Below are 26,606 nucleotides of genomic sequence, written 5' to 3'. Positions count from 1 at the left end.
GGCCGGCCTATTTTCGTTTTCCTTTTGTTAATCTTTGAAACTTGTTATGTAAAACCTTATGTATGTTAATATAATGGAACAAGATAATTCATCGGGGCAAATAAAACAGGGAAACTATAGATCAAGTTAATCGTGTAGTTTTTATTTTATTGACGTTAACGATCCCCCAACTTCCCCTTTGCTTGTTACAGGAAGTTCCTAAATTGTGTTTGTTCCCACCTCGTGTCGCCTCTGGTGAATCAATTTATTTAACGTATTTTTTTTACCCAGCTTGTTTCCAAGGCTCTTTTTAATTAATTCCAAATAATTCTATTTTGAGGCACGAGGGGTGTTACATAATATATATATATAACTTGTTAGTTTTCTTTACTATTTACATAGATTTAAGAGAAATTCACTCACCAAAATATTACATCAGTCACTTCGCGTCATGCCATGAACGAAACTGGCGTGCACCTCGTGACTACTAAACGAAGTGGCGGCCTTTGTTTTCTTGTTTACCCACTAAATGGCAGCTGCGTACAAGGGCACGCCACTACTTTATCAGCGCGCTCTGTTTTTTATACCAATCATATGGCCTTATTGGCGTACATGGCCTTATTTATATATCAAATTTGTGGGCACGATAACTTTCGCCATTTTTCACAAATCACTTCCAAACACACACACACATATATATATAATCTAGTGGAGGAAAATCTTGTTCGAGTTCGTTTATGGGTTAATGGGCAATATCCGTCCAAAGGCATAGAAATGGAGAATGTATTTTAAAACAGAAACATCGCTGTCACTTCCTTTATATGGAAAATATCACCCCTCCGTTTGAACGTTTTATAACTCTTAGGAGTAATACCAAAATATTTTGTCTGAATATATTTTTTATACGACCAACAATGACTGCAAGGGGCTGAAGAAAGGGTTTGAGGACAAAAAAAAATTATAACTTCCTTAGTAGGTACACTATCAAATCCGTTCGATTTGTTTGTAAAACATAATTTTTATCTAAAAATATTGTCTTATACATTTTTTATATCACTAACCATTGCTGCAAGGGGTTGAAAATATGGGTGTAAATAAATATTAAATTTATATAATCCGTACTTTTACACTATTAAATACATTACTTTTTTTTTAAGACCTAAAAGTATTAAATAAAGATTTTGTCTGAAATTAATTTTTTTAATGACCAACCATTACTGCAAGGTGTAGAAAATTAAATAGTTGAAAATCACAAAAAATGTTTTAGCTTCCTTAACATACACACTCTAAAATACGTTCAAACGGTTTGTAAACCGTATAAATATTACTTAAAACTTTCCTCTGAAATAATTTTTCATACGACCAACCATAACTACAAGAGGTGAAAAAAACAAGGGCTGGAAGTGAAAAAAATGTATAACTCTCTTAGTAAGGACACAATCGAATCCATTCAAATTTTTTTTAAATCATATAATTTTCATCTAAAACTTTTGTTTGAAACAATATACGATACAATAAGCCATTATTGCTGCAAGGGGTTGAAATGAAACATTAGAACTTTTTAAAATTTATAATTTCCGTACTATATACACTATCAAATTATGTCTAGTTTAATGCAAAACCTTTCATTATTACCTACAGCCTTTATCAGAAATAATTTCTAATACGACCTACAATGACTGCAAGGGGTGGAATCAAAAGGGTTAAATATCAAACGAAAACCATAGAACATAGTAGGCACACTAATAAAACCGTCAATTTTGTTTGTAAATCTTATATTTTTATCTAAAGTTTTGTCTGAAAGTGTTTTAAATAATAAAACATTATTGCAATTGGTTGAAAAAACCCTGGGTTTTGAATGAGAAAAAAAAAACATGCCTTCCCGATAAGTTATTGAATTCAATCTATTTTTGTTTAACCGTATAAATATTGACTAAAACTAGTGTTAAAATAAATATTAGTTTACCTAACCATTACTGCCAGTGGTGGAAATAACAAGGTTTTAAAGTTAAACATTTTCATTATTTAATTTAATAGATATAATATAATATCCGACATAATTTTTGTATCAATCCTAAGCTCTATTTAAAACTTTGGCTAAAACAATTTTTGATGAAACCAATTATTACCGTAAAAACATGGGTTGAAACTAAAAAAAAAAAATCAAAATTCTTTTAGTATCAGGTTGGTTTTAATTTATTTTGAACAAACTTAATATTATCGTAAACCTTCGTGCAACGCATATTTTTTTAACGATCGCGTTATTTGTTCAAGGAATATAAAATATTTTTTTAATGTCAAAAAAATAATTACCTTAGTTAGCATAAAATATTAAATTCTAACCTATTCATTACTGCGTTTAAAACTTTTCAATGATGGTTACTTGAGTTAAAAATATTCGTAATATTTTCACTGCATAGAAAATGGGCAAATATTTTATCTAAAATTTTGTAATATTGGAGAACATAAATAAGTTTGTACATTACGTTCTTAAAATGTTCCAGAATTTTACAGAACTTTCTAAAATATTTCCAGAACAAAAATTGGTACTTCGAAATATACCTAGGCCTGTAGGCTATGCCGAAAGGGATTACTTTTTATTAATAAAACAATAGATTTAGAGTAAGCAACAAGCGTTTTTGGTCTTTTACATTGTTTATGCTTGACTTTACAAGCTAACGACGAATAAAAATGAAACATATATTTAACTCCTTGGAGTTAGCAAATAAAACTTTAGTTCATATTATCGCTTCCTTGAAGTATGAAAATGGTTGTGGACAGTTAATAGTTTTCATCATACCACTAAGAGATAACACTAAGAGTAGGTCTCATAAAATAATGCAATAAGTAATAAATATAAATTTCATGGTTAGTTTATTTTTAAAAGTCTTTATATATCTTAAACATGTTTCAGATGGACACATTAGAAAATTTAACATCGTGCATTTCCATATTTGTTACTTGATTTCTATGACAAACTTCCATTCAACTTTTTAAAAGTATCTCAGTTAAAAATTTGTAACAACTTTCTTATTCTTATTGTATAAATATTCTGTACTAAAATTTCCAGGGATGTCACAAGAGACAAAAGAAATGGTAATGTCATTAGCAATTCTTTGGAATTTGACACTTTTCATGACTGAGAATAAGAATAAAACCATTGGTACAATTACTTTCCAGATGTGAGGCCGCCTGCTTCGACGCGAGCTCTGCAACACGCCATTGCCAGTCGCATTAGTCCACGGGGACTGGCTCTCCCTACAGCTACTCCTGGTGGCTTTGAGCACACGCAACAAGCAATGCAATTCACTCGTTCTGAAGCACGCGGCCGAACATTCGAACATTTGAACATTTGATAGGAAAGGCATGCAATAAACATGGGCATGAAATAAAACCATCTCTCTTTCCGTTCACGTCCAAAATACCTCAGTTATTTCAGTTATAAATATTCATATTTAATTAAAACATGTCTGTTTGTGTCTCTCGTAACATAACTAGGAGTTTTATTAGAATTGAATTTGGCCGCCCCAAATAAACTAATGATGTGACTGACAAACTATTTAAGCTTCTCAGTGAAATATTTATGGCATCATAATTGAACGCCTTATTTAAATGAATATTTAAAAAAAAAACACGCATCATGACGGATGCAGCTGAAAAAAAATAAATCTTATTGATCTTTGAAGATAATTTTTGAATGTAATGAGTGTGTGTGATATTAAGTATCAAGTAATTCTTTGTTACGGCCTCTTATAAGTAGGGACTGGAAAAATTCGCGGATTCATTCGGCGATAGGCTTGAATTCAAATACATATACCTTTATAATGATTTTGCTATTGGCTTACTGTTCAACAGGACGATTCTCAACCAATAATAAAACCTCAACCAAAGAAGGATCGAATCACAGACAAACCAGCTGAGACGACTTACAAGTCAGCAGCCAATGAACTTTCGTTATTTGCCCAAGTGTACACGGGAATGTTCAGTCTATCCTGACGGCCATCAAAACCGCGAATTTTTCCGGCCCCTACTTATAAGCTCACTGTCACCTAGATGCTACGTCTAGCCATTGACCAATTGCAAGCCAATGCTAGAGCCATGCGCTGAATGCAGTGACCAATCTCATGCACTATGAGCTTGGATTACCTCGCTGCTGGCTGCGGAAGTGGTCGTCGTACAGGTGGTACACACGTGCGTGCGCCTTGAGCACGTTGTGCCCCACCAGGTAGAGCCCCACGCCCGGCGCGTTCACGGCCGGCGCGAACTTGGTCGACGAGTACCCATTCACAAACGACAGGAGCTCGTTGAATTTTATCCACCACTTCACCTGCAACACCCATTCCCAGATCATTATATGGACCACATACTCAACATGATGATGTAGACCGCATACTCATGATGCAAGACCAAACACGGATGACGATGTAGAACACATTCTCGTGATGCTAGACTATACTCAGATTATGATTTAATACAATTTCTGGGACATATGCCGTGCAGTTTTGCTCTGCTGTAATGGGAAAATATTTGTTCATTACAAACAATGCAAAATTGCAATGGCATATCTCCAAAACTTGTATTAAATCAAAATTCTCCATTGTATGAACCATTTAAAAATCTTACAGATGATGATATCGACCACATACTCGTGATGATACAGCATACACAATGATAATATAGACACCATACGCATGATGATAAACTATACATTGATGATTGTATAGACCTTATACGATGATATATTAGGTATACACTTATTATTATATAGACCACATAATAACGATGCTAGATTTATATTGATGATTATATAGGCCACAAACTCATTATAGGCCAGATAAAATCGATATTTATGAATTTGTATATTTTTCTGTGTCATTAAATTTTATTGTTTAAGGCATGCATCATTTTGAAACTGGGTGGGTCTGCTGGTTCGCTAGGCATGTGTTGAAACCAGGAACCAGGGCATGTGAACGCGCATTAGCCGCGGTTGGGCTAGTTCTTGACTCTCAGGTCTGGACTAGTGCACCTCTGTAGGCAGAACACTAGCACCCTCCAGTGCAGTCAGGCACCGAGGCCGGAGTGCGAGTGGGCCAGCCTGGATAGTGGTTCTTTAGGCAGCAATGGAGAGTTCTGGAAAGGCGCGCCTTAGAGTTTTAGGATAGTATGACTCATTAAATGGGGCTCATTCGTTTGAGAGGAGTCGACATGTAGTCTTCGTCGGGGCTCAGACTGTCGAAAGAAGGGCTGAATAAGATGAAATGTCAGTCGAGTTTATCTGAAGATGTAGAAGCGTATTCATTTGGTCAGTTAGCTTCAGTCTGATCTGGATGGAGTTTACCATCAGTTGGTAGTTGAGGACAGCCTGATAGCATGCATTTTTGTAAGTTGTACGTTCCACAATAAACCATTGTTCTACTAAGGAGGAATAGGAGAAAGATTTGGCGCCCGGCTACCGAGGAGAGAGGACGTCCCGAGGAGCTGCTCTACGAGACCTTCAAGCCACAACGTGGATTGAAGAGTTGCAGAGAGCCACAAAGCTGTGCTAGCACTTATTAGTGCTGCACAGCCCGCCGAAGCTCACCTGTGCGCTTCTAAGTGCGCAGGGGTAACAGTTGTACTGCTGACTTACGACAATACAGCAACCAGCAGCACTGCTTAAACCCAGGGTGCAGCACCCTTTGGCCTAGCCTCGACCCTGGCTAACTAAGTCCCAGGGAAGCGGTCAGTGGGTGAGGCGAGTGTAGTTAGGCTGTCACTGACAACTGACAACATGGACGCAACAACGTCAGCACCGCAACCGAGAGACACTGGCGACGCTGAATGGCAGACAGTGCCCGACAAGCGCCTTGAGCGCAATCACGAAGCGATGGACGGCCAGGACGAGGGCCCTCCGCCCTCTGCGCCCGCGGCAGCGACCAACCAACCCGCAGAGGCAGCGACCAAACCCGGCCGGCACCAGATCAAGCCACTGTATGCAATTGTGGATGCCACCCACAATAACCCAGCAATCTACCGCGCCCTGAAGGAGTCCCTTCAGGACAAATTCACGGTGTACAACCGCGGTTGTGACCAGCTCCAAATCCAGACAGCGAGCGTGCCCGAATAGCAGATGGCGATCAGGGCCCTTAAGGCCATCGGTGCCCAGTTTTCTTTCCTTCTGCAGAAGGATGAAATTCCAAACATGATCGTTTTCAGGGGCTTCCACAGGGAGACCCCAGACGAATCTATCTCTGACACCTTCCAGGACATGCGGCTGCCAGTGCAATCGTTCTGGTTCCTAGAGAACAGGCACACACGCCAGAAATGCGACAAGACCTCAGACTTGCGACAGCGACAACATTCTCGCCATCCGAGAATTCGCGGGCATGAGCATTAGAGTGGAGAGGCACCGCCACCCGGAAGGACCAAACCAGTGCAGCAACTGCCAGCGTTTCACCCACGTGGGTAGGGGCTGCAACTCAAAGCCCGTCTGCCGCTGGTGCAGCGGTCCGCACCGTGCCCCCGACTGCCCGCATGGAGGCAACCACGAGAATGTTCGCTGCGCCAATTGTAAAAGGAAGCATGCAGCCAACTATCGGGGCTGTTCGGTATACAAGGCCGAGTCACGCCGCCATTTGCCACCGCAAACACGACGCGAACGAGAGCGCCAGTCAAAATATGACATGCGCACAAATCGGCGTGCTGCAGCGGCAGCGCAAGCACCGCCCCAACCACAAGGCCCCCTCAGGCCAGCAACCTGGCAACCCGCGCCAGTACTCAGGCCCACCGGGACCACCCAGGCACCGTGCCTGGGGCCCCCCAGCGCCCCCTAGCCGGGGCAATACCTTCCCCAAGCCGCGCAGAACAGGTTTGCGCCCCTCGCGCAGGAGCCGGCCTACCACGAGACTGACTGGCCAGTCTATGCCAACGACTATCAGCTACGCCGACAGCACCAGGGCCAGCCCAAACCACACCTCAAAAATAACACGAGCAGCCACAAGAATGGCAAGTGCGCTTCCCGCCAGCCACGCGACACACCTGCGCCTCCCACACCGCAGCCACAGGCCCCCCCTGCTCAGCCGCAGAAGGCCTCACCTGCACCTGCGAACGCAATGGCAGTTGATGCCACCCCTGGGCAGTTATCGGCGCCCCAGCCCACCCCCGCGCCCGCACCAAAGAAACAACCAGTGCTAGAGGACTTCCTACAGGTCTTGGAGAAATCTGAGACCTCAAGTCAGACCCTAACCTGGCCACGACCATCATGCCAATGTGCCAACTCATGACCATATGGTGCAACCCGCAAACGGAGCTGTCAGAAAAAATACAGGCCACAATGGGCTTCGTAAAGCTACTCAATGCTCGCCTCAATGGCAGCACATAATTCCGGTCCGAAACAAACACAATCGGCCGGCCATAATAGTCTATACAAAATCCTTTACTGGAATGCACGTTGAATTAAAAATAAAATATCAGATTTTACTTATCACCTAAATAACTATAAAATTGATATCGCGGCAATTAATGAAACATTTTTGCATCAGGCAGACCGATTCACTGTACTAAATTATGTCATACATAGGCATGATAGGGATAATGGCGCCGGGCGAGGAGGCGTTGCTTTAGCTGTACATAGGCGCATTCAACATACAGAGTCAGCTCCCACAGTTCCCTAATTTAGAAGCTGTAGGCATTGACCTGGTTATTAATAGGCAACAAGTAAAGCTAATATCCATATATGCTAAGCCAGGCCGATCACTCACAGTGGCAGACCTGGAGGCTTTATACCGTGTTTCCTGGCTGTCGGGGACATAAATGCTAAGCATATAGAGTGGAACTGCAGGCGCACTACAACGAACGGTAGACTGCTCTATACGCATCAACTCAACAGAAATTATCATGTGCATGCTCCCTCAGAGCCTACTCACTACACAGGCCGTTTAAATTGTTTTCCTGACATTCTGGACATAGTCATTAACAAGCGTTTTAACACAGGCTTCGAGCTTGAAGTGGTACATGAAATGTCCTCAGACCACTTTCCAGTTCACATTATATTTGCCAATGCGAACACAGAAACCACCACGCCCCGCAAAATTAAAGACTACCGCCGCGCTGATTGGAGGGGCTTCCAAAATCACTTAATACATGCCTTACCTGATGTGACAGAGCTTTACATCACTACAGGCAACGAATTGGAGGCAGCGATAGCTGACCTCACAACAAAAATACAGGACGGGATAACTGCGTGCATACCAGTAAAGGAGATTAAGTTAGAGCATGATGAGCTGCCAGCATACATCTCACAATTAATAGCACAAAAAATCTGCCTACGTAGACGGTACACAAGACACAGGCAGGCCGAAACCAAGCACCGAATAAATAATTACAGACGGTGTTATCCGAAGAAATAGCCCTCTGGCGCGACCACAAATGGGAAAACCAAAATTTCTAAACCTATAATCCAGGACAATAGTGCCTGGACTATGACGAAACGCATACTAAATAAATCACAGAAAATTCCTCCCCTCCAAAATGACACAGGAATAGCTTTCAAACCAGCGGACAAGGCAGAAGCCTTTGTAAAAACACTGGAAACTGCATTCCATTCGCACAACCAGCCTTGCGATAGGCAATTCACTGCCCTAATATACAGGGAACTACGCACTAAATTACAACAACCAGTGATAGTGGAACCGGCTCCCACCTTCGCACAAGAAATTAAAAGGGTCATAAAGTGAATGAAACCCAGAAAAGCCCCCGGAAACGATAGCATTCAAGCTATTGTTTTAAAACAACTCCCAGACGAAACACTGGAATACTTAGCCGCGTGTATTAATGCAATTTTAGCATTACAGCACTTCCCTACGCAATGGAAGGAGGCAAATGTCATAGTCTTTCATAAACCAGGGAAAGACAAATCCCTCCCGAAAAATTACAGACCAATAAGTCTATTAAGCACGCTGTCAAAAGTAGCCGAACGTATTATATTACACAGGTTAAATATACACACGTGAACACAACATTCTGCCCAACGAGCAGTTTGGTTTTCGCGCAGCACACTCTACAATACAACCACTAGTTCGCCTAACAGAGGAAATAACTAGCGCATACAATGTCGATGATTATGTATTTGCTACATTCCTAGATGTCGAAAAAGCATTCGACAGAGTCTTTCACGCAGGCTTAATATACAAATTGTACGAATCAGGTTTCCCTGATTGTTATGTAAAATTAGTAGCATCATACCTGGCCAACAGAACATTTAGAGTCACCGCGGAAGGCACTTAATCCACACTTAAGCACATAAATGCTGGCGTACCACAAGGCAGCATTTTAGGCCCTGTCTTATTTAATGTATATGTGATATTCCCAAGCCAGAGCACTGCCTCGTGAAGATAGGCTGCTATGCAGACGACACGGTTCTGTATAGCAGATCACATAATCAGCGCCTAGCTACGACTAGACTGCAAACCGCGCTAGATACGATGCAACAGTGGTGCACAAAATGGCGCACAAAAATTAACACCACCAAGTCCGAGGTAGTAGTATTTACTCGAAAAAATCTGCCGCAACCAAACAACAGGCCACAGCTTACCTTGTTTGGCGAAAATATACCGCACAAGGACACCGCTAAATACCTAGGAGTCATTCTGGACCGCAAACTACTATGGAGAAACCACATATAAGCCAAGCGCGGCCAAGCCTATGGTAGAATGAGCTCACTCTACCCAATAATGAGTAGGCACCTGGGAGGCACTATGTACAACGGTCTGGCCCTGTATACTGCCCTCATTCGACCCATAATTACATATGCAGCCCCCGTGTGGGCTACAGCATCAAACTCACATCTACTAAAATTGCAGCGAATACAAAACAGATGCATTCGTATCGCCACAGACGCCCCCAGATACTGCCCAGTCGAGGCTCTCCATAGGGAAACGGACATGGAGCCATTACACGATTTCTACATCCGAACTACATAAACATTTTATGATAAATGTGCAACAAACCAAAACCCACTTGTTTCATCCCTTGGACAATATGACCCAGATGAAATAATTAAGTTTAAGCGACCGAAAATGGTACTCGCGCACCGACCACCGTAGTGCCCTGTCATTGGCCGGACCCTACGGCCAATTTACAGCGCGCCTACGCGGCCACGCGGCCACCCGGCCACCTGGCCATGCTCGCCACAGCTTAACGATTTTTTTTCCTAACCTAACTAAAACTAAGTGTATTTGGGAAGGGTGCGGGTTAGGGTGGGACCTAAGTGCGTCTCAGGACGAAGCCTATACGCCTTAGTCATGCTGGGATTAGCCATGCAGGGAGAGGGTCGCATGCATCGTGTGCTAGGAGGGGATTGGCCAGCCATGGCAACGATTGGCGCCATGACAAACTCCCCTCACTCTTAACTCTAGACTAAACTACTAGATAAGTTGGGCCCAGGTAAAACCTGCATAGACACAGGGAAAACCCTGGGCACTTTCATGCGGGATGCCAAATTTCATGCATTAATTTCAGGCAGGTTCAATACGGGAGATAGAAGGATGGTTCAGGAAGAAGAGTTGGTCAGAGCAGAAAGAGTCTACCATGCGGGGTTTGGGCGCTTGGACTTAAATGTCCACATTGTTTGTTGTTCTGCAGTTCTGGATCTTCTGACCAGGGACGCGAGCGCCCCTGGTGGTGGCTGGCCACACCGGGCCACCCACTCCGCCTCCAGTAGCACCTAAACTAAAAGAAAATTAGAACACCGTACTTACTAAACATACACAAACAGAACATATTTCACTATGTAACGATTTTTTTTTTCCTAACCTAACTAAAAACTAAGTGTGTTTAGGAGGGGTCCGGGTTAGGGAGGGACCTAAGTGCGTCTCAGGCCGAAGCCTATCACGCCTTAGTCATGCTGGGATTAGCCATGCAGGGAGAGGGTCACATGCATCGTGTGCTAGGAGGGGATTGGCCAGCCATGGCAGCGATTGTTGCCATGACTAACTCCCCTCACTCTTAACTCTAGTCTAAGCTACTAGTTAAGTTGGGCCCAGGTAAAACCTGCATAGACACAGGGAAAACCCTGGGCACTTTCATGCGGGATGCAAGTTTGCATGCATTAGTGTAGGAAAGTACAGGAGACAGAGGATGGTCTGGATGAAGAGTTGGCCAGAGTAGAAAGAGTCTACCATGCGGGGGTTGGGCACTTGGACTCGGTGTCCGCCTTGATGTTTGATTTTTTTTCCAGGACTGGAATTCGCTGGCCAGGGACGAAGGCGCCCCTGGCGGTGAGGGTAACACGAACCACTCACATCCGCTCCAGACAGCAGCACCTATAACTAGAAGAGAAAAAATTAAACATCCTACAAACTAGACTAATTTAGGGAATGCATGTTGCGCGGGCTAACATGCCTTAACGTATGGTGTAACGAATGTGTGGGCGTTAAATGTTGTATTTACGTTAATTATCCGCGAGCTGAGACAAGGGCTTTACTCCGGAGAAACTATAGCTTCAGGTCGCCTGTCGCCTGCCAATGGCTGTCGGCACTTAGAGAAATTAGTTCGTCCGTCATTGCTTAACCCACTATCCCAGCATCTACGCATCCAGAGCTACGAGTAATTAATTTAAATAGTGTATCCGCGAGTTGGTGCAACAAGGAACACTCAGGAAGAGGGTACAGCCCATATTGCCTGTCGCAAGTAGGGCAGTCGGTCTGTTAGGGAAACTACCCAATTCCTTCATCGCAAGCCCTGAGGCCCCAACTTTCTACGCTTTAATTATCTACGAAGTTGTGTGCGTGTAGTATTAACTGTAAATGTGTTACTAAGCATAACTAAAACTAGTTTTTTTTAAACCTATATTATGTAACACAATACATATATATATTGTAACATAATATAGGCTAATATTATTATACTTACGTCTATTCACTAGTTATAGTGGAAGAACTGTCGGCGTATGGGTTTAAGGCGAATGGTGAAGGAGCATTCGTATTTAATTTTTATTAAGTGATGTTATATATGCAGCCTGTTTGGTTATTTAGTATTTATAAATTAAATAATAAGTGTTACTCGCGTAGGAAATTTTTCCGTGCAGACAGGGCTGGGTTCCGTGCGCGTGAGCCTGTGCGCGACGTGATTGGCCAGCGGGCCTGCCAATCACAGAGCAGCTAGGGCGGCCTGTGCGCCAGGATTGAGATAGGCATTTTGTATTTGCGATAAAATTCAGGGTCGCGATCTCCGAGAGAGGAAATATACATATTTGCGCTCAGGTGACTTTTATCATAGAATTTCTGTGCAGTCCTGACATAATAGTCTTTCAAGAGTTCGAGTTTAAGCTCCCTGTGCATAGCCCTGACGGGGCAGTACACAGGCGCATCTGTCGCGATACGAATGCTCTTGTTCTGTATTCGCTGCAACTTTTTTAAATGGCTCTCAGCCGCAGTTGCCCACACTGGTGCTGCATATGTTATGATGGGCTTAATGAGCGCGTTATATATTATTAAGACATTTTTAACAGAGCTCCCGAGTCGTCTGCTCATGACTGGATAGAGTGTCATGAGTCTTGCGAAAGCTGCCTTTCTTTTGGATTCTATGTGATCACGCCATATGAGTTTTCTATCCATGTGTACTCCTAGATATTTAACTACGTTTTTATGTGGTATTATTGCGTCAAAGAGTGTGAGGCGTGGTCTGTTTTCTAAGTCCGGTAGATGTTTGCGCGTGAACACTTATGGCTTCTGACTTTGTCGGGTTTACTTTAATTCGCCATTTTGTGCACCAGTTTTCAAACAGATTTAATGCAGTTTGCAACATTTCGGCAGCCAAATTTAAGTTCCTAGACCTACTAAACAGAACTGTGTCGTCAGCATAGAGTCCTAATTGGACATATCTATGTTCAGGTCTAGGCATGTCGTAAATGAAAATATTGAATAATACAGGTCCTAGGATACTGCCTTGCGGGACTCCTGCTTTGATTTGCTTGACGTCTGACTGAGCCCCTTCAGTCGTGACTCTAAATGATCTACCGCTTAAATACGAGGCTAGTAGATTTATATAACAGTCGGGAAAGCCTGTTTGATAAAGTTTATATATTAATCCTGCATGAAATACTTTATCAAATGCTTTTTCTACATCTATAAATGCTGCTATACTGAATTGATTCCAAGTGAATGTATCAACTATTTGTTCAGTCATTCGCACTAGTTGATGTGTTGTGGAATGCTCGCTACGGAAACCAAATTGCTCATCGGGTAGTACATTATTATTTTTAATGTGGGTGTTGAGTCTCTGAAGGATAATATACTCAGCCACCTTTGATAGTATATTTAGTAGACTAATAGGTCTATAGTTTTGTGGGAGCGTTTTATCTTTACCAGGTTTTTGAAAAACAATTACGTTCGCTTCTTTCCATTGCGAAGGGAAGTATTGTAAATGAAATATAGCATTTATTAGGGCTGCCAGATACTCAATAATTTCTTCTGGCAGCTGCTTAAGTACAATGGCCTGGATGCCATCATTTCCAGGGGCCTTACGAGGTTTCATGCGCTTAATGGCTTGTTTAACTTCCTGCGACTGAGTTAAATAAGGCTCTGTGGTTAGGGGTTCATTTAATTTTAATCTAATTTCCCTATATATTTCGGCAGTAAATCGCGGGTCGCATGGCTCGAGATTCGGGGTGAAGGCTTGTTCGAGTGTATTCGCGAATGCTTGAGCTTTATCTATCGGGGTGAAGGCAACACCAGTGGGGGTCTGCAGTGGAGGAATTTTTTCTATTTTGTTGAGAAACCGCTTTGTCATATTCCAGGTGCTATTATCTTGCACCTGGAGTTTCGAAACTTTGTCGTCCCATTGGCTACTCCTCCACAGAGTAATTTCCTCGGAAATTACTCTTTGTAGTTCATTAATGCGTCATTCGGTATCTCGTTGTCGACGCCTGCTAAACTCGCGCCTTAGTCTATTTTTCTGAGAAATTAAGTTGCGAATATACGCCGGCAGTTCGTCCTGCTTAAAATTAACCTCCTTTTCTGGAATGCACGAGTTCATTGCAAGCTGTATTTGTTCTGTAAGTTCAATTACTGCTGAATCTATATTTTCTTTAGTTTCGAAGTTGGCAGCATCGGCTGCAGGTAGATTGTCAATCAGTCTGGTCTGAAAACCTCTCCAGTCTGCTTTTTTATAGTCTCTTACTGTTCTCGGCGGATTAATGTCGGTATCCGCGTCATCAAGTATTAAGTGAACTGGGAAGTGATCAGATGACATTTCGTGAACTACTTTGAGTTCGAAACCCGTGTGAACTCGCTTGTTTAGTACTATGTCTAATATGTCGGGGGTTTGCCTTATTGCTCCACTATCATGTGTTGGCTCTGAGGGAGCATATATTTGGTAATTTTTACTTGACTCGTGCCTTCGCAACACGAAACCATTGGCCGTGTTGCGTCGGCAGTTCCAGTCGCTATGCTTAGCATTAATGTCTCCAACTGCTAGGAACGAAGGAGCTGATTGATATAAGATATCTAAGTCTAATTCTGTCAGTGTCCTGCCCGGTTTTGCATACATAGAAATTAGTATTATGTTTTGATTATTTATTTTTAGCTTTATGGCTACTGCTTCCAGTTCATTAAATACAGGTAATTGAAATTCTGAGTGCTGTATGCTTCTGTGGACCACTAAGGCAACCCCACCGCCTCTAGTATCGCGTTCGTGCCTATATATATTATAGTTTAATATCGTGAGGCGATCGGTTGGTTTTAAATGAGTTTCATTGATGGCCGCGATTTTAATATTGTTTTTAATCAAGTGGTCTGTAAACTCTATTATTTTATTTTTAATTCCTCGTGCGTTCCAGTAAAGGATGGTGCTTAGTCTATTGTCGTCGGGGTTGGAGTCAACGACAGGGCCTAAATTACGATTGTTGGCCATTGAAGCTGGCCGCTAGGGTAGTCACGAAGCCCATGGTGGCTTGTACTTTGTCCTGAAGGGACATGGCCGGGTTGCACCAGATGGCCATCAGTTGGCACATCGGCTCTAGGACCTGGGCCAGGTTCGGATCCTGGGCGAAGGTTTTAGATTGCTGGACAACCTTCAGGAATTCACTAGGGCCAGGGGCTGGCTTTTTTACGGGGCTCGGCTGCAGTGGAGCAGTTGGCTGCACTGTTTGTGCCTGCTCTACCTGCATGTCGGTGGCTGCGGGCGCTGCCCGCGTGATTGGCTGCTCTGGAGCCTTGGAAGGAGGGGGGGGGAGGGGGCCGTGTCGCGGGCTGTTCCTGCCTCGGGGCCGGCTGTTCCACTGGGGGCTGTCTCCCTTTGCCATTCTTGTGCCCCGTTAGGTTTTTCTTCGGGGGTCTTTGTGTTTGGGGCTGGCCTCTAGGCCTCCACGGGTTGGCAACGACTGGGTACTCAGTTTCATACCGGTCGGCCAAAACTGTGTACTGATTGCACTGTTGCGGGGCGGGGTAGCTGGGGGCTCTCCACGCCTGTCTGGGGGGCTGGGGCTGGCACCCAGAGGGGCCCGCGTGTTGCGGGGGAGGGGGGACTGGAGCTGCTGCTGCAGCTCTCCTATTGTCGCGCATTGCGCGCTTAGATTGCAGCTCGCGTTCCTTCCTTTCTTGCTGCGGGAGGTGACGCCAGTTTTCTCTCTTAAAGGCCATGCAGCCTCTATAGTTTGCAGAATGCGGGCCGTCGCAGCGCGCGCACTTCATCTGTTTTTTGTCCCCTCCCTGGGGGCACACCTCAGTTTTGTGGCCCTGGCTACACCAGCGACACACAGGGGAGGCTCTGCAGCCTTTGCCAGAGTGGCCAAATCGCTGAAAGTTCCCACATTGTAGTGGGCCCTTAGGGTGCCTGTAGTCCTCAACTCTGATGTTGAGGCCACCGAAGGACTTGATGGCGTAGACCTTGTCTGTGTTAATGGCCTTCGGGAGTTCAACCACTAATTTATTTATTGGTTGCCTGGTCTGCCTATTGGTCAGGAACCAAAAATTTTGTACTGGGAGACCCATTCTTTGGAACTCCCCCCTGAATGAAAGCCTTGTCCATGCTGCTGTGGACGCGGCAGAAAACGAATTTATTCGGGATCTCGTCCCGCTGTAGTAGCACGGAGTGCTGCACTCGGGCCACTTCTAGGGCCTTCACTGCCCTGTGGTACTCTGCTACTGTGGCGGTGTGTACCATTAGTTGGTCGTGCCCTCTTCTTATGCACGACCACTTTTCTAGCAGGGCTGCATCTAATGCAGCTTTTATGACCGGGTAGCTATGTGCCTGGTCGACAAAAACAAACAGGGGTTTAACCTGCATCTTTTTGGGTGCCTGAGGGGCTGGTTCTGCTGAGGCAGGGCTCGAACCTGCACTCGTGCTGGGGGCCGGCTGGCTCGCCGGGTCGTGAGTCCGGCGTGCCGGGGTTTTACGCGCGCGCGCGCCCTGCTTGTTGTAAGCCGGGTTCGTGAGAGGGGGGCGAATCCTGCTTGTTTCCCCTGTTTTCGTTTTTTTGCTAGCGACGACAGTGAAGCCGTCGTCACTAGACATCTCTGCCTCATCTTCACTGGGCAGAGGCACATTCATGTGCTCATGCTCTGCATTGGTACACTCGTGGTCAGGCATCCTGCAGCAGCACTGCTCACCCACTGACCAACAAAACCCGGACTAGTCCGGGTTTGCGGCTAGGCTGTAGGGGCAGCTACTCCCCGGGCGATTAGTGCGCTCACTCTATTTGTAAACACCTGTACCGCCTGCGCACTCTGGGTGCACAGGCTACCTTTCAATAAATTCACTGGGTAGCACTGAAAAGTGCTACACACAGCTTCAGTAGTGGAGCTCCTCTTCACGCGTCCGTCCTCGGCCAAGGCTCAAGGCAAACTCTCACTATGTAACCAAAAAAGCCAGACCCCGACCTAACGGTTGCGTACTGGCGAGAAAATTCTGCCCTATGCTTTAACATAGCGAGGGCAGGCTGCGCTTCAAATTACACAATTATCATAGTGCACTTCACACAAGTATGCTGGCAGCTCTTACACACATTTATAGTTAATGTTACGTGCACACAACCTCGTAGATACTAAAGCGTAGAAATTGGGGCTAAAGGGCTCGCGATGAAGGAATTGGGTAATTTCACTAACCGACCGACTTCCCATACTGGCGACAGGCGACATGATGCTATATCCTCTTCCTGAGTGTTTCCTGACGCACCAATTTGCGGATACACTATTTAAATTAATTATTCATAGCTCTGGATGCGTAGATGCTGTGATAATGGGTTAAGCAATGACGGACTAACTAATTTCTCTAAGTGCCGACAGCCATTGGCAGGCGACAGGCGACAGGCGACCTGAAGCTCTAGTTCCTCCAGAGTAAGGCCCACGTCTCAGCTCGCGGACAACTAACGTAATTAAAACATTTAATGCCCACACATGCGCTACAACACATGTCACTTAGATTTAGGATACAACTTAGTTCTAAGTCTCAGCTGGCTGGCAGTTGGGTGGGAAACGACTAAGTCGCCCCCAAAAAACCAGTGCCATTAAACCACCCAAGCGGACACAACTGTCCAAGCACCCAACACCTGCCTGGTAGACTCTTTCTACTCTGACCAACTCTTCTTCCTGAACCATCCTATTATTCCCGTAGCCAACCAGCTCGTCATTAATGCATGCAATTGCATCCCGCTTGATAGTGCCCAGGGTTTTCCCTCTGTCTATGGAAGTTTTACCTGGGCCCAACTTAACTAGTTATAGTCTAGAGTTAAGAAGGGGAGTTAGTCATGGTGCCAATTGCAGCCATGACTGACCAATCCCCGAACAAGCACACGATGCATGCTCCCTTGTCTGCATGGCTTAAACGCAGCATGAATAGGCGTAAAGGCTTCGGCCTGGGACGCACCTAGAGTCTTCCCTAACCCAGACCCCTCCCAATCAAAATACACTTAGATTTAGTTAAGTTATGAAAAAAAAAGAGGAATAGGTGAAAGGCACCTAAGAGTGCGCATCCCTTAAGAGTTCATAGTGCCATTTCCTTACAGTTGGCAACATTGAAGAAAGAAAGTGTATAGCCTCGGTTGGTTCGTTACTGCGTGACAAAAGAGTGGCGCGAAACATGCAGCTGCGCAACAATATTAGAAGATTTTAAAGGTAAGAGATATTTTTTTTTGTTTTCATGTAATATTCTAATCGCGTAACTTAAGCTCTAGTAAGTAGGTTAAAAGAGATGCATTCATTATCTGTATACTACGTAATAACCATGCTTTTTATAATTTATTAGTGTCGATAAACCCAGTTTAGCTTTTGCGGTATGTGCTGATATATGTTGTCTTTCACATATCACGTGTTTATTCCTTAAGATACAAAGTTTGACCACAAGAGTTTGTTTACTTTTTATTTAACAGTTATTATTTGAAAACTTGCCATCATTAGTTCAGAAATAATTATTTAAATTCGGTTGAATTTATCGTAATGAAAAATAAATTATTACTGCCCTCTAGCTGGTTAAACTTTTAATATTATGACGGTAGCGCACTATAGTAGACGAAAACCAGATGGTGGCCTCCAACAGGCAACAACAAGATTGCTAATGCGACTTCATAGCATCTGGCGATATTTACCATGGCATTAGTGGTGGGAGGAGAGTCTGCTGGCATCTTCCATGGAGGAAGGATCCATCGATTTTTTTTTTTAATTATTGTTCTCACCGTGTTTGAACCAAGGACTTCATGTCGTTAAAATCTGATAATAAATAAAGATGTTCAAGATGGCGGCCGTAACGGAAATTCAACGATGACGTCATATTCCATGATGACGTCATAGGTTTATAGGAGGCTGTATAAATGGATACTTAAGCCTTAATATGGAATTTGTTTTCTTTTTAAGGCAAACGTTTTTGAGGTTTTTTGAAATCCTAAAAAGAGAAATTTTTAGGAATTTTAAGTCATGTTGAGTTCAAATATGGCCTTCGCGACGTAACAATCAAAGATGTGGCTCGACACCACCACCACGACCCTGGATACTGGCGCCGGACATACATTAACATACTTCTGTGCTTATTCCGTAAGGAATAGCCCTGGTTAAGATACATGAATAGATTGACTTATTTCAGATTATACACTAATATCATTAATAATCGTTTCATTGGATAGCTAAAATCACAACTCCAATGAATAGTCAGCCTTCAAGAATTTTGCTTAATCTATCCTTATTCGTAGACGAACCATTACTAAAAAGTCAACATTTAAATTTTTTTTCATTTTTAAACTAATGTATACTGATTTGCCCTTATTTTAAGTCAACGACCGTATAAATTTTACATTAGAAGTAAATTTTTACTACTAAAATAACTACAATTCACTACTCCAGGGTTAACTATGTGGTAATGTTCTACATTTTATATAAATAATAAATATTACTGATTATATAATATCATATTCTTCAAATTATAGAAATAATTATTACTAGCATAGACAATAAATCTTTGGAGGGATCCAAAGAATACAATATAGTTGCCGCTCCATTTGCATAGAGTTTTTGCTAAATATAATTGTTCAAGCATACCTTGTTTTGAACATATATATTTATTAATAAACTAGTTGTTCTAAAGAAAATAAACTGTTAAGCAACATCTATAACGCTGTAGAAGTACAACTAGATATTATAATAAAAAATTAAAAAAAGTTTAATTTGTTAGTAAAACTATCTGGATGAAAAGAAAGAGAAATAATTTTAAAAAGGGATCGAAGTTGAATGAAATTAAATACGAAACACAATGCTGGTTGTTGGTTTACAGAACCAGAAGGAAAAAATAATTTGACCCAGTCCCATGGAGATGGTATTCGGCTAGTGTGCGAAACAGAATTCCACAGTTTTAGGTGTTGATTTTATTAAGTGTTTTGATAAGGCGGTAATACCAAGTCTTTTATTCAAAAGAAAACGAATGTGGTGTGTTGTACGTCCTATTTGTTTGCTCTTATATATTTAAAAGTAAGAGGCACTAAAAATAAAAAAATTAAATGGTCTAGAGAGATTTGGCCATTGCATAGATAATAATTTATTAATTTTTTTATTCGGCTAAAGTATTATTGCAACGAGTTGAAATTTTTGGTGCCCTGTGATGTTATATGGGAGGGTGGGGGGATATTATTTCCCAGCGGTGACTAGCATTGCAAAAATATGTTGGTAATTCATGAGATACTCTTACGAGACAAAGACAGTTTTGGTGGTGGTACAGTATAAGAAAAAAAACCGGTGTGTGTGCAAGAGGAGAGTTATTTATGAGATTAATTTAAGAATAAATTGAGTATTAAAAGATTTTAAATAGATAATTATAAATTGTTTTTAAAGGAGTAATGTTACCTATATGATTTGTTTTCGAATGGAGAGACGCAGTGGCGCATTAAGGATGAATTCAAGGAAAGGACACACAATAACTGTGACTGCAGCTTTTACTTTCCTGGTATTATTTTTTAAGTGATGAAAAATTATTTATTAAAATTATCTCTCCAATTAAAAAATATGACAGTATTATAGTTTAAGATCTCGTTCACTCGTTTGTCATAAAAAAGTTGCGAATTAATATACAAGATTATATTAACACACTACAAACATGTCTTCAGTCTTCATCGTAGTAATAATTTCATATAAAGAAGTAAGGCTCCAGAAAAGCTAACAATGAACAGTCATCACTCGAATATTTGTTTGGGAAGACTACGTTCAGATTCTTTATAATGTAGAGTATATAATATATTTTTTGATAATGTCATTTCCAGTGTATATTTTTGCCGAAAAAAGCAAAACTGTTGAGAAATTATGGGAATTGCGTGTAAAATAAACCATAATCACGTAAATATGTAAAGTAGAAATATTTCCTATGGCTAGTTCATTCATATATATAAACTTTTTTATACAAAATAACTATATATGAAAGAAAAATACTCACTCTGTCTCCGTAGTGCGTAAACAACAAATTAGCATAATCTTCAAAATAATCAATAATAATATCGTTAGCAAAGCCTCCGAGGTCTTGAAGATGTTGCGGAAGATCCCAGTGATACATTGTAAACTGAAACAAATAACATGACCTGAAATTAGAATATTTTTTAAGAGAGTAACGTTTACACACATCTTACCACATTGTAAAGTGCTAAGTCAATTATATTGATATTTTCTTCATGTAAACGAAACCTTAATTCTTGGTTGAAACTAATCATTGGAAAAAGAAAATCTGCTTTACAAATGAAGATAATTTACATGACATTTGGTGGAGACTAATTTATGAATAATTTTTTTCGAAGCAAAAATATGTTGCTCTAACCTGACCTTATGAGTTTGTGCAAACAGTAGATGCAGGATAATAACTCATATCCTGTTCTCTTTGTACGCCTTCAAGGGAGAGTGTGGTTGCTGATAGACAAAGCTTTTATGTCTAATAAAACAGTCGTTGTCCATGATCACTGAATATTAATGCGTTCACGCACCTGATTTCATGTCGTATAACTAATCGGGAGTGTTTTTGCAAATTAAATTGAACCATAAAATCACCATACACATCTATGTACTGCCCGAGATTCGAACCCAGGCACTCAAAATGAGTGTTAGGCTCGCAGTTATTCCAGCAAAGGGCAGCCAGTCATCAGCCAGCTAGTCACGATTAACAATAACGAAATGACTCGAGAAAAAATGCTTGTATTACGGCAAAGTCTTCCACGTTCCTACTACAGAAAATTAACTCTCATTTCTTCCACGATTCTAATAAAAATTTTCTTGATGAAAAATTACAGTTTACGGGTTTTTTTAAAAGTAAGAATGCACAATTGCGCACTAAACCTTTTTCCAGGAGAATAAAAGATAATTAAAAACACCCATGCCAGAAGTTTAATTCGAAAATTCACTACGTACGCTAACCAGTAGACCAAGTTACTGACCAGCCCTTTAGAGGATCGGTTATGTTGAAGGTGCATATGAAGGGACTTGCACCTGCATTTCCAAAAGAGTGCACATGGTAAACTAATGATAATGAACCCTCCCCACCTCCCGGCTCGGCGATAGCCACCATCTCAATGGAGCCCAGGATAGATCCAGCGACTTCTCGAGAGGAAATCAAGCAAATGCATCAACTTGAACACAATATATGTTTGAAGTTATATCAATCGAGTGATCAAGACATACTGTCCGGACCAAACGTTGTGGTAGTTGGACTCCCTAGTGCTGTAGGCGCGTAATGTCGGCACGGCCCGGTCACACGCGGCGCACATTCGGCACGGCCCGGCACGGCTCGGACGTGTTGTCTCTTTTACAAAAACATATGCGTGTATCGCTTTCTCATTGCTCCCCAGACCACAACGCTTTGGGTTTCACTCGTCCTTATCATGACACCTTAGGTCCATATAATTTTTTCACTATATAACGAGAAATGTAAAACCGATGGTGTGACTTATATTAACAACCCAAAAACAGCAATGTAATCAACCCATATGAATGCAATGCACACGTTACCAGTAGTCTGAATTTCACCTCGACAGATATTTTATCCAATAATCATCTGTCTCCATATGTTGTTAGCTGAAAAACAAGGTTAAATAGGGATATGAGTCGGTATCAAGGAATGTGTAATGAAATAAATATGTTACGCGCAAATAAATTTAGCAAATGAAGTTTACTGCAGGGGGAAAAACGTATTTTTAATATACCTCGTCACAAGTAAAACTTTAAAAAAATCAATTACATGAAAATATAATACTCTCTTGGTAAAAGCGCCCCATACTGTGGAAAGAAAATTAAATAAAATCACCCTGTACGGGTAATTAACTCGTTAAATTACATGAAACAATAAAACATAAATCTCAGGAATTTAAAAATCAAACTGACCTGGTCGCCGGTTTTGGTTAAATGCATAATACTGTAAAATGCAAAATTAGACTATAAAATGCCACTATACAAAATTATGAAAGATACAATATCATTCACAATAGCAAAATCGTAAGTATCAATGTCTACAGAATAAATACAATTTCCAAACAAAAATATAAAGGTATATTATAAATAAACAATGTATTGATAACCTCCCCCTTAAGGCATTGAAGTCATTGCTCACTACTTTAGCAATAATGTCTCTTTCTCGACTATGAATAACTTTATGAGGCCGTCGGCAGCGTCCACGTCCACGTCCGTCCATTTCCGTACGTCTCATAACACGCGCTGCGAGTTGGTCACGTAGCAATGTTTTCATGCTGAACGCTACACGTACCGACCCGCGCGCATCGCCTGCCCCTCCACCGCCTTGCCCCTTCACCCCCGCGCAGCCAGCTATCAGAACGTTTGGTCCGGACAGTAGAGTTGGCTCGATGTCAAGACGACTCGATGGAAATAATGGAAATATTACTATTCATGTTTAACATCTTAGCTCTCGGTATACGGCATTCGGTATAGGAGTAATTTCGTGAATGGCAAGGATATCATATGAAATGAAATAATGTAACTTCAGTGCTGTCTTTCAGGGTGAATGGTGCATACTAAAGTTCACAAAGCCAAAAGGATACTTTATAGTACTAACCGTTTAGTGAATTTGTACAAGTTGGACAGAATTTTTATAAAATTACTTTGTCGAAAATCAGGTCTGTTTTGCTTTTATTGAGCCGTTTCTTTAGTGTGTATAGTTTAACTTTTTTGTCTGCTAATCAAACGATTCTATATTTGACGCAGCTGCTCCGGCAGCGAATTCTAACGGAGGTTGCGGAAACTACGTGTAATTTGCGTCAAGAAATGTATTTGAAAACACAAACTTATTACATTTAACACTCTCCGCATTATTTTTAAATATATATATATATATATATATTGAATTCCGTATCCTGTTTTCGTATTATAAGTATTTTTGCAACATGAGAACACATGCATGTGATCGTTATAGCTGTTAGATGATTACACATCACTGACAAGTTATAAAATACTAGCTCACTTTAAAAAAAAATATTTAATGGTCTGCAGCCATTGGTAACAACAAGATATTAATTTCTTACATATCCCAATATATGAGATATCTCGAAAATATTTTAAAGTAGTACAAATTTACACCCGCGCCTTGTCTGGTGCTGGACCTCGTAACATCTCGCCACAAAGCCGGTGTGCTTCCGGCTATTTACGGATGGTATTAGACTAAACTCTGTGGTTTTAAGTAATTAATCCAACTGTAGATTAGTTTGGGCAAGTGAACGTTATTCGTTTAACACATCCTTTTTCCTCTTGCGACCAATGCCTTGCGTTTTAAATAGAAACAGAATTCATTGTTTAAAACAGAACCTTCATGACTCCTCACTCAGAAAACATAGCTGGTAACAATTTGCACATACAGTATAGTCATAGAAATAAAAAAGGGTGAGGTTACGTGCGACTCTCTACTACTTCAGGTAAATATGTTCAACTTTTGTGTGTGGTTACACACAGTCTGGACATGTTTCGTTCAAGGCCATTTCTCAATCAACCTGAACAGGTTGACAAAGTAGTTCAGAATGACATCCCGTCTACATAAGTTTCTCTGATTGGCTGTTGAGTTTTGAGAATATAAAAAATCATTGCGAAAAATGCAACCTGGAGAATGTTCTTGGCACATGTTGGTGTAACATTTTACCAACTGCGGCAACATTGATTAACAAATAATCATTTTAGTGTTTAAAATGTTGCTGAATGTAATTCTCTAAATGAGGTGCACTTGCTCAAATAAATAGAATCCACAACACATTCATTCGATGACATTAAGCATTGCAATTGAACACAATTTATACCAACTGCAATGTAACTCTACGCTTTCACGTTTTTAAACATGTTAACTTAAACTTGTTCACCTGAAGTTGTTCAGTGTTACGTATAACCGCGTCCTAAGACTAGTATCGAGAATGAGCGATAGCCAATAAGAAACGTTAAATGTTATAATGATTAATAAAGGATTGCATCACCTGTGAACATGACAAAGGGCGAAGAAGGTGCTAGGAAGAACTCACTATAGGAACGTGTCGTTGTTGACGAGCTCGTTGATGAGGTTGTTGTAGTAGTCGAGGCCGTCCTGGTTGATGACGGACAGGTCGCCCTTGGGCAGCACTCGCGGCCAGGACACGGAGAAGCGGTAGAAGTTGAACTGTGGGGACAAGACCACTAGCAACATTCACCTGGCATCCAACCCGTAACTTAACTCGCTCATTGCGCGGTACACACCCAGCAAATATAACCTTGCATTGAGAATAATGAGCGCAAGAAAGTTTCCAGAACAGCCACATCATCAATTTTTAGGGTAGCAGCAACCGAAAGTCTATTAATATCGTCTTCATATTACTGAAAGTCTTTATGATATTTAACTATAACTTTTGTAGCTAAAACAGAATGTTTTTGTGTAGGAATTTTTATATTAAAGTTGGAATGATTATAATACAATATTATATTGGCAGTAACACATGCAACTGTAATCCCTACACAACTGTTGAGCCACAGCAACTAAACACAATTATTTCAGCTACAGAAGGTTAAGTTATATATAAATACTAGATAATGCCCGGCATGCGTTGCAATGCCTCAATCAATTTTTTAATTTATTATTAATGTAATTTTTTAAACGTATACTAAGCATCTCTCTTTATCTCTCTATACCACATACAAAGTCACAATGAACATACTTAATCTAAATATTACTCAATTTTACACCTAACATAAGTTCAGATATTTAATACAAGAAGTCAGAATAAGAATACAAGAATTCAAGAAGTTACAATTATATACACGCAACTAGTCGTGTGACGCTGTCAATGTTTATAGGTTGGTTTTCGTTACTCTTCCCCCGGTGCCATGTGAAGCTCTCTCCGCATTCCCGTAGTAAAGCGCAAGTTCTTTATCTTGTTAACTGATTCTTGTGCCTACGATTCTTCATTACCGGCGGTAGAGGTAGAGTTCATACTGTGTCGCGATCTGGTCGCGATAGTGTCCTGATAGTGTCGTGATTGTGTCAATACTTCCGCTCGCTCGGCCCTCATGGAGTTTGCTAATGAACGCCCTCTTTGCCCTTGTGGCTGCACCGTCGTTTTAAGTTAATGTTCGTTCTGAAAGATTTTATGCTTAATCCAGCGACGCTTCCACACGAACTGTCCATATCCTGGGTTACAACTCGGAGAGGTCTCACCCAGTGGAAGTCTTCTCGGTCCTCGGGCGGCTGCAACTCCGCGGCGGTTGACGGTGTAGGCCGGCGAGCGGTGTCGGAGCAGCGTAGCAGCCAGCCCGCTGGATGTCCCAGTTGTTCTGCATATTGATGGTCTGGGCGCATGCCCTTTTATACTCGCAGGCTTCCCTGACGAGCTGGAAGAAGAATAGTCTCGTCTATTCGGGGGAAGCCTGGCCAGCTCACTGTGTTGCAGGTGGTATGCCGTGAAAAGTCAGGGGTACAATACTTGGCAAGTGTACGCAGGTACACACGTTACAAGACATTTTTGAAAATGCCGCTGGTGTTCTAAGCCTGACCGCATACGTCAAGTCTCCTCTCTACCGAGGCTTCGCGGTTTCCTCCATGCGTTGTGTAGGCAGCGACTCAGGACGCAGCCTGACTCTACGAATGCCCCCAGAGGTAGGAGTTAGGCAGCTGTTGCACTGCTTACTGCCTAGTTGCAGGCAGGAGAAATTGTTTGACAAAGAAGCTCAAACTCATAA

At 41.9% G+C, this 26,606-nt stretch overlaps 1 protein-coding gene across 1 annotated transcript in view; it reads right to left on the bottom strand.

Annotated features, from left to right (window-relative positions):
* LOC134536431 (myrosinase 1-like) overlaps nucleotides 1–26,226 on the bottom strand; it is a 96,777-nt gene extending 70,551 nt beyond the window's left edge. The window contains exons 1-5 of the mRNA XM_063376146.1: nucleotides 26,086–26,226; nucleotides 24,920–25,053; nucleotides 22,791–22,821; nucleotides 20,863–20,985; nucleotides 4,126–4,306 (exon numbers count right to left, since the gene is read on the bottom strand). Of these exons, the coding sequence (XP_063232216.1) occupies nucleotides 4,126–4,306; nucleotides 20,863–20,985; nucleotides 22,791–22,821; nucleotides 24,920–25,053; nucleotides 26,086–26,226 (610 nt within the window). The remainder of the gene's footprint in view (nucleotides 1–4,125; nucleotides 4,307–20,862; nucleotides 20,986–22,790; nucleotides 22,822–24,919; nucleotides 25,054–26,085) is intronic.
* Between the last annotated feature and the right edge of the window lie 380 nt (nucleotides 26,227–26,606).

This window comes from Bacillus rossius, chromosome 11 (assembly GCF_032445375.1).
Source record: "Bacillus rossius redtenbacheri isolate Brsri chromosome 11, Brsri_v3, whole genome shotgun sequence".
Taxonomy (NCBI): Eukaryota; Metazoa; Arthropoda; class Insecta; order Phasmatodea; family Bacillidae; genus Bacillus; species Bacillus rossius.
This window is presented reverse-complemented; position numbering and strand designations above follow the sequence as displayed.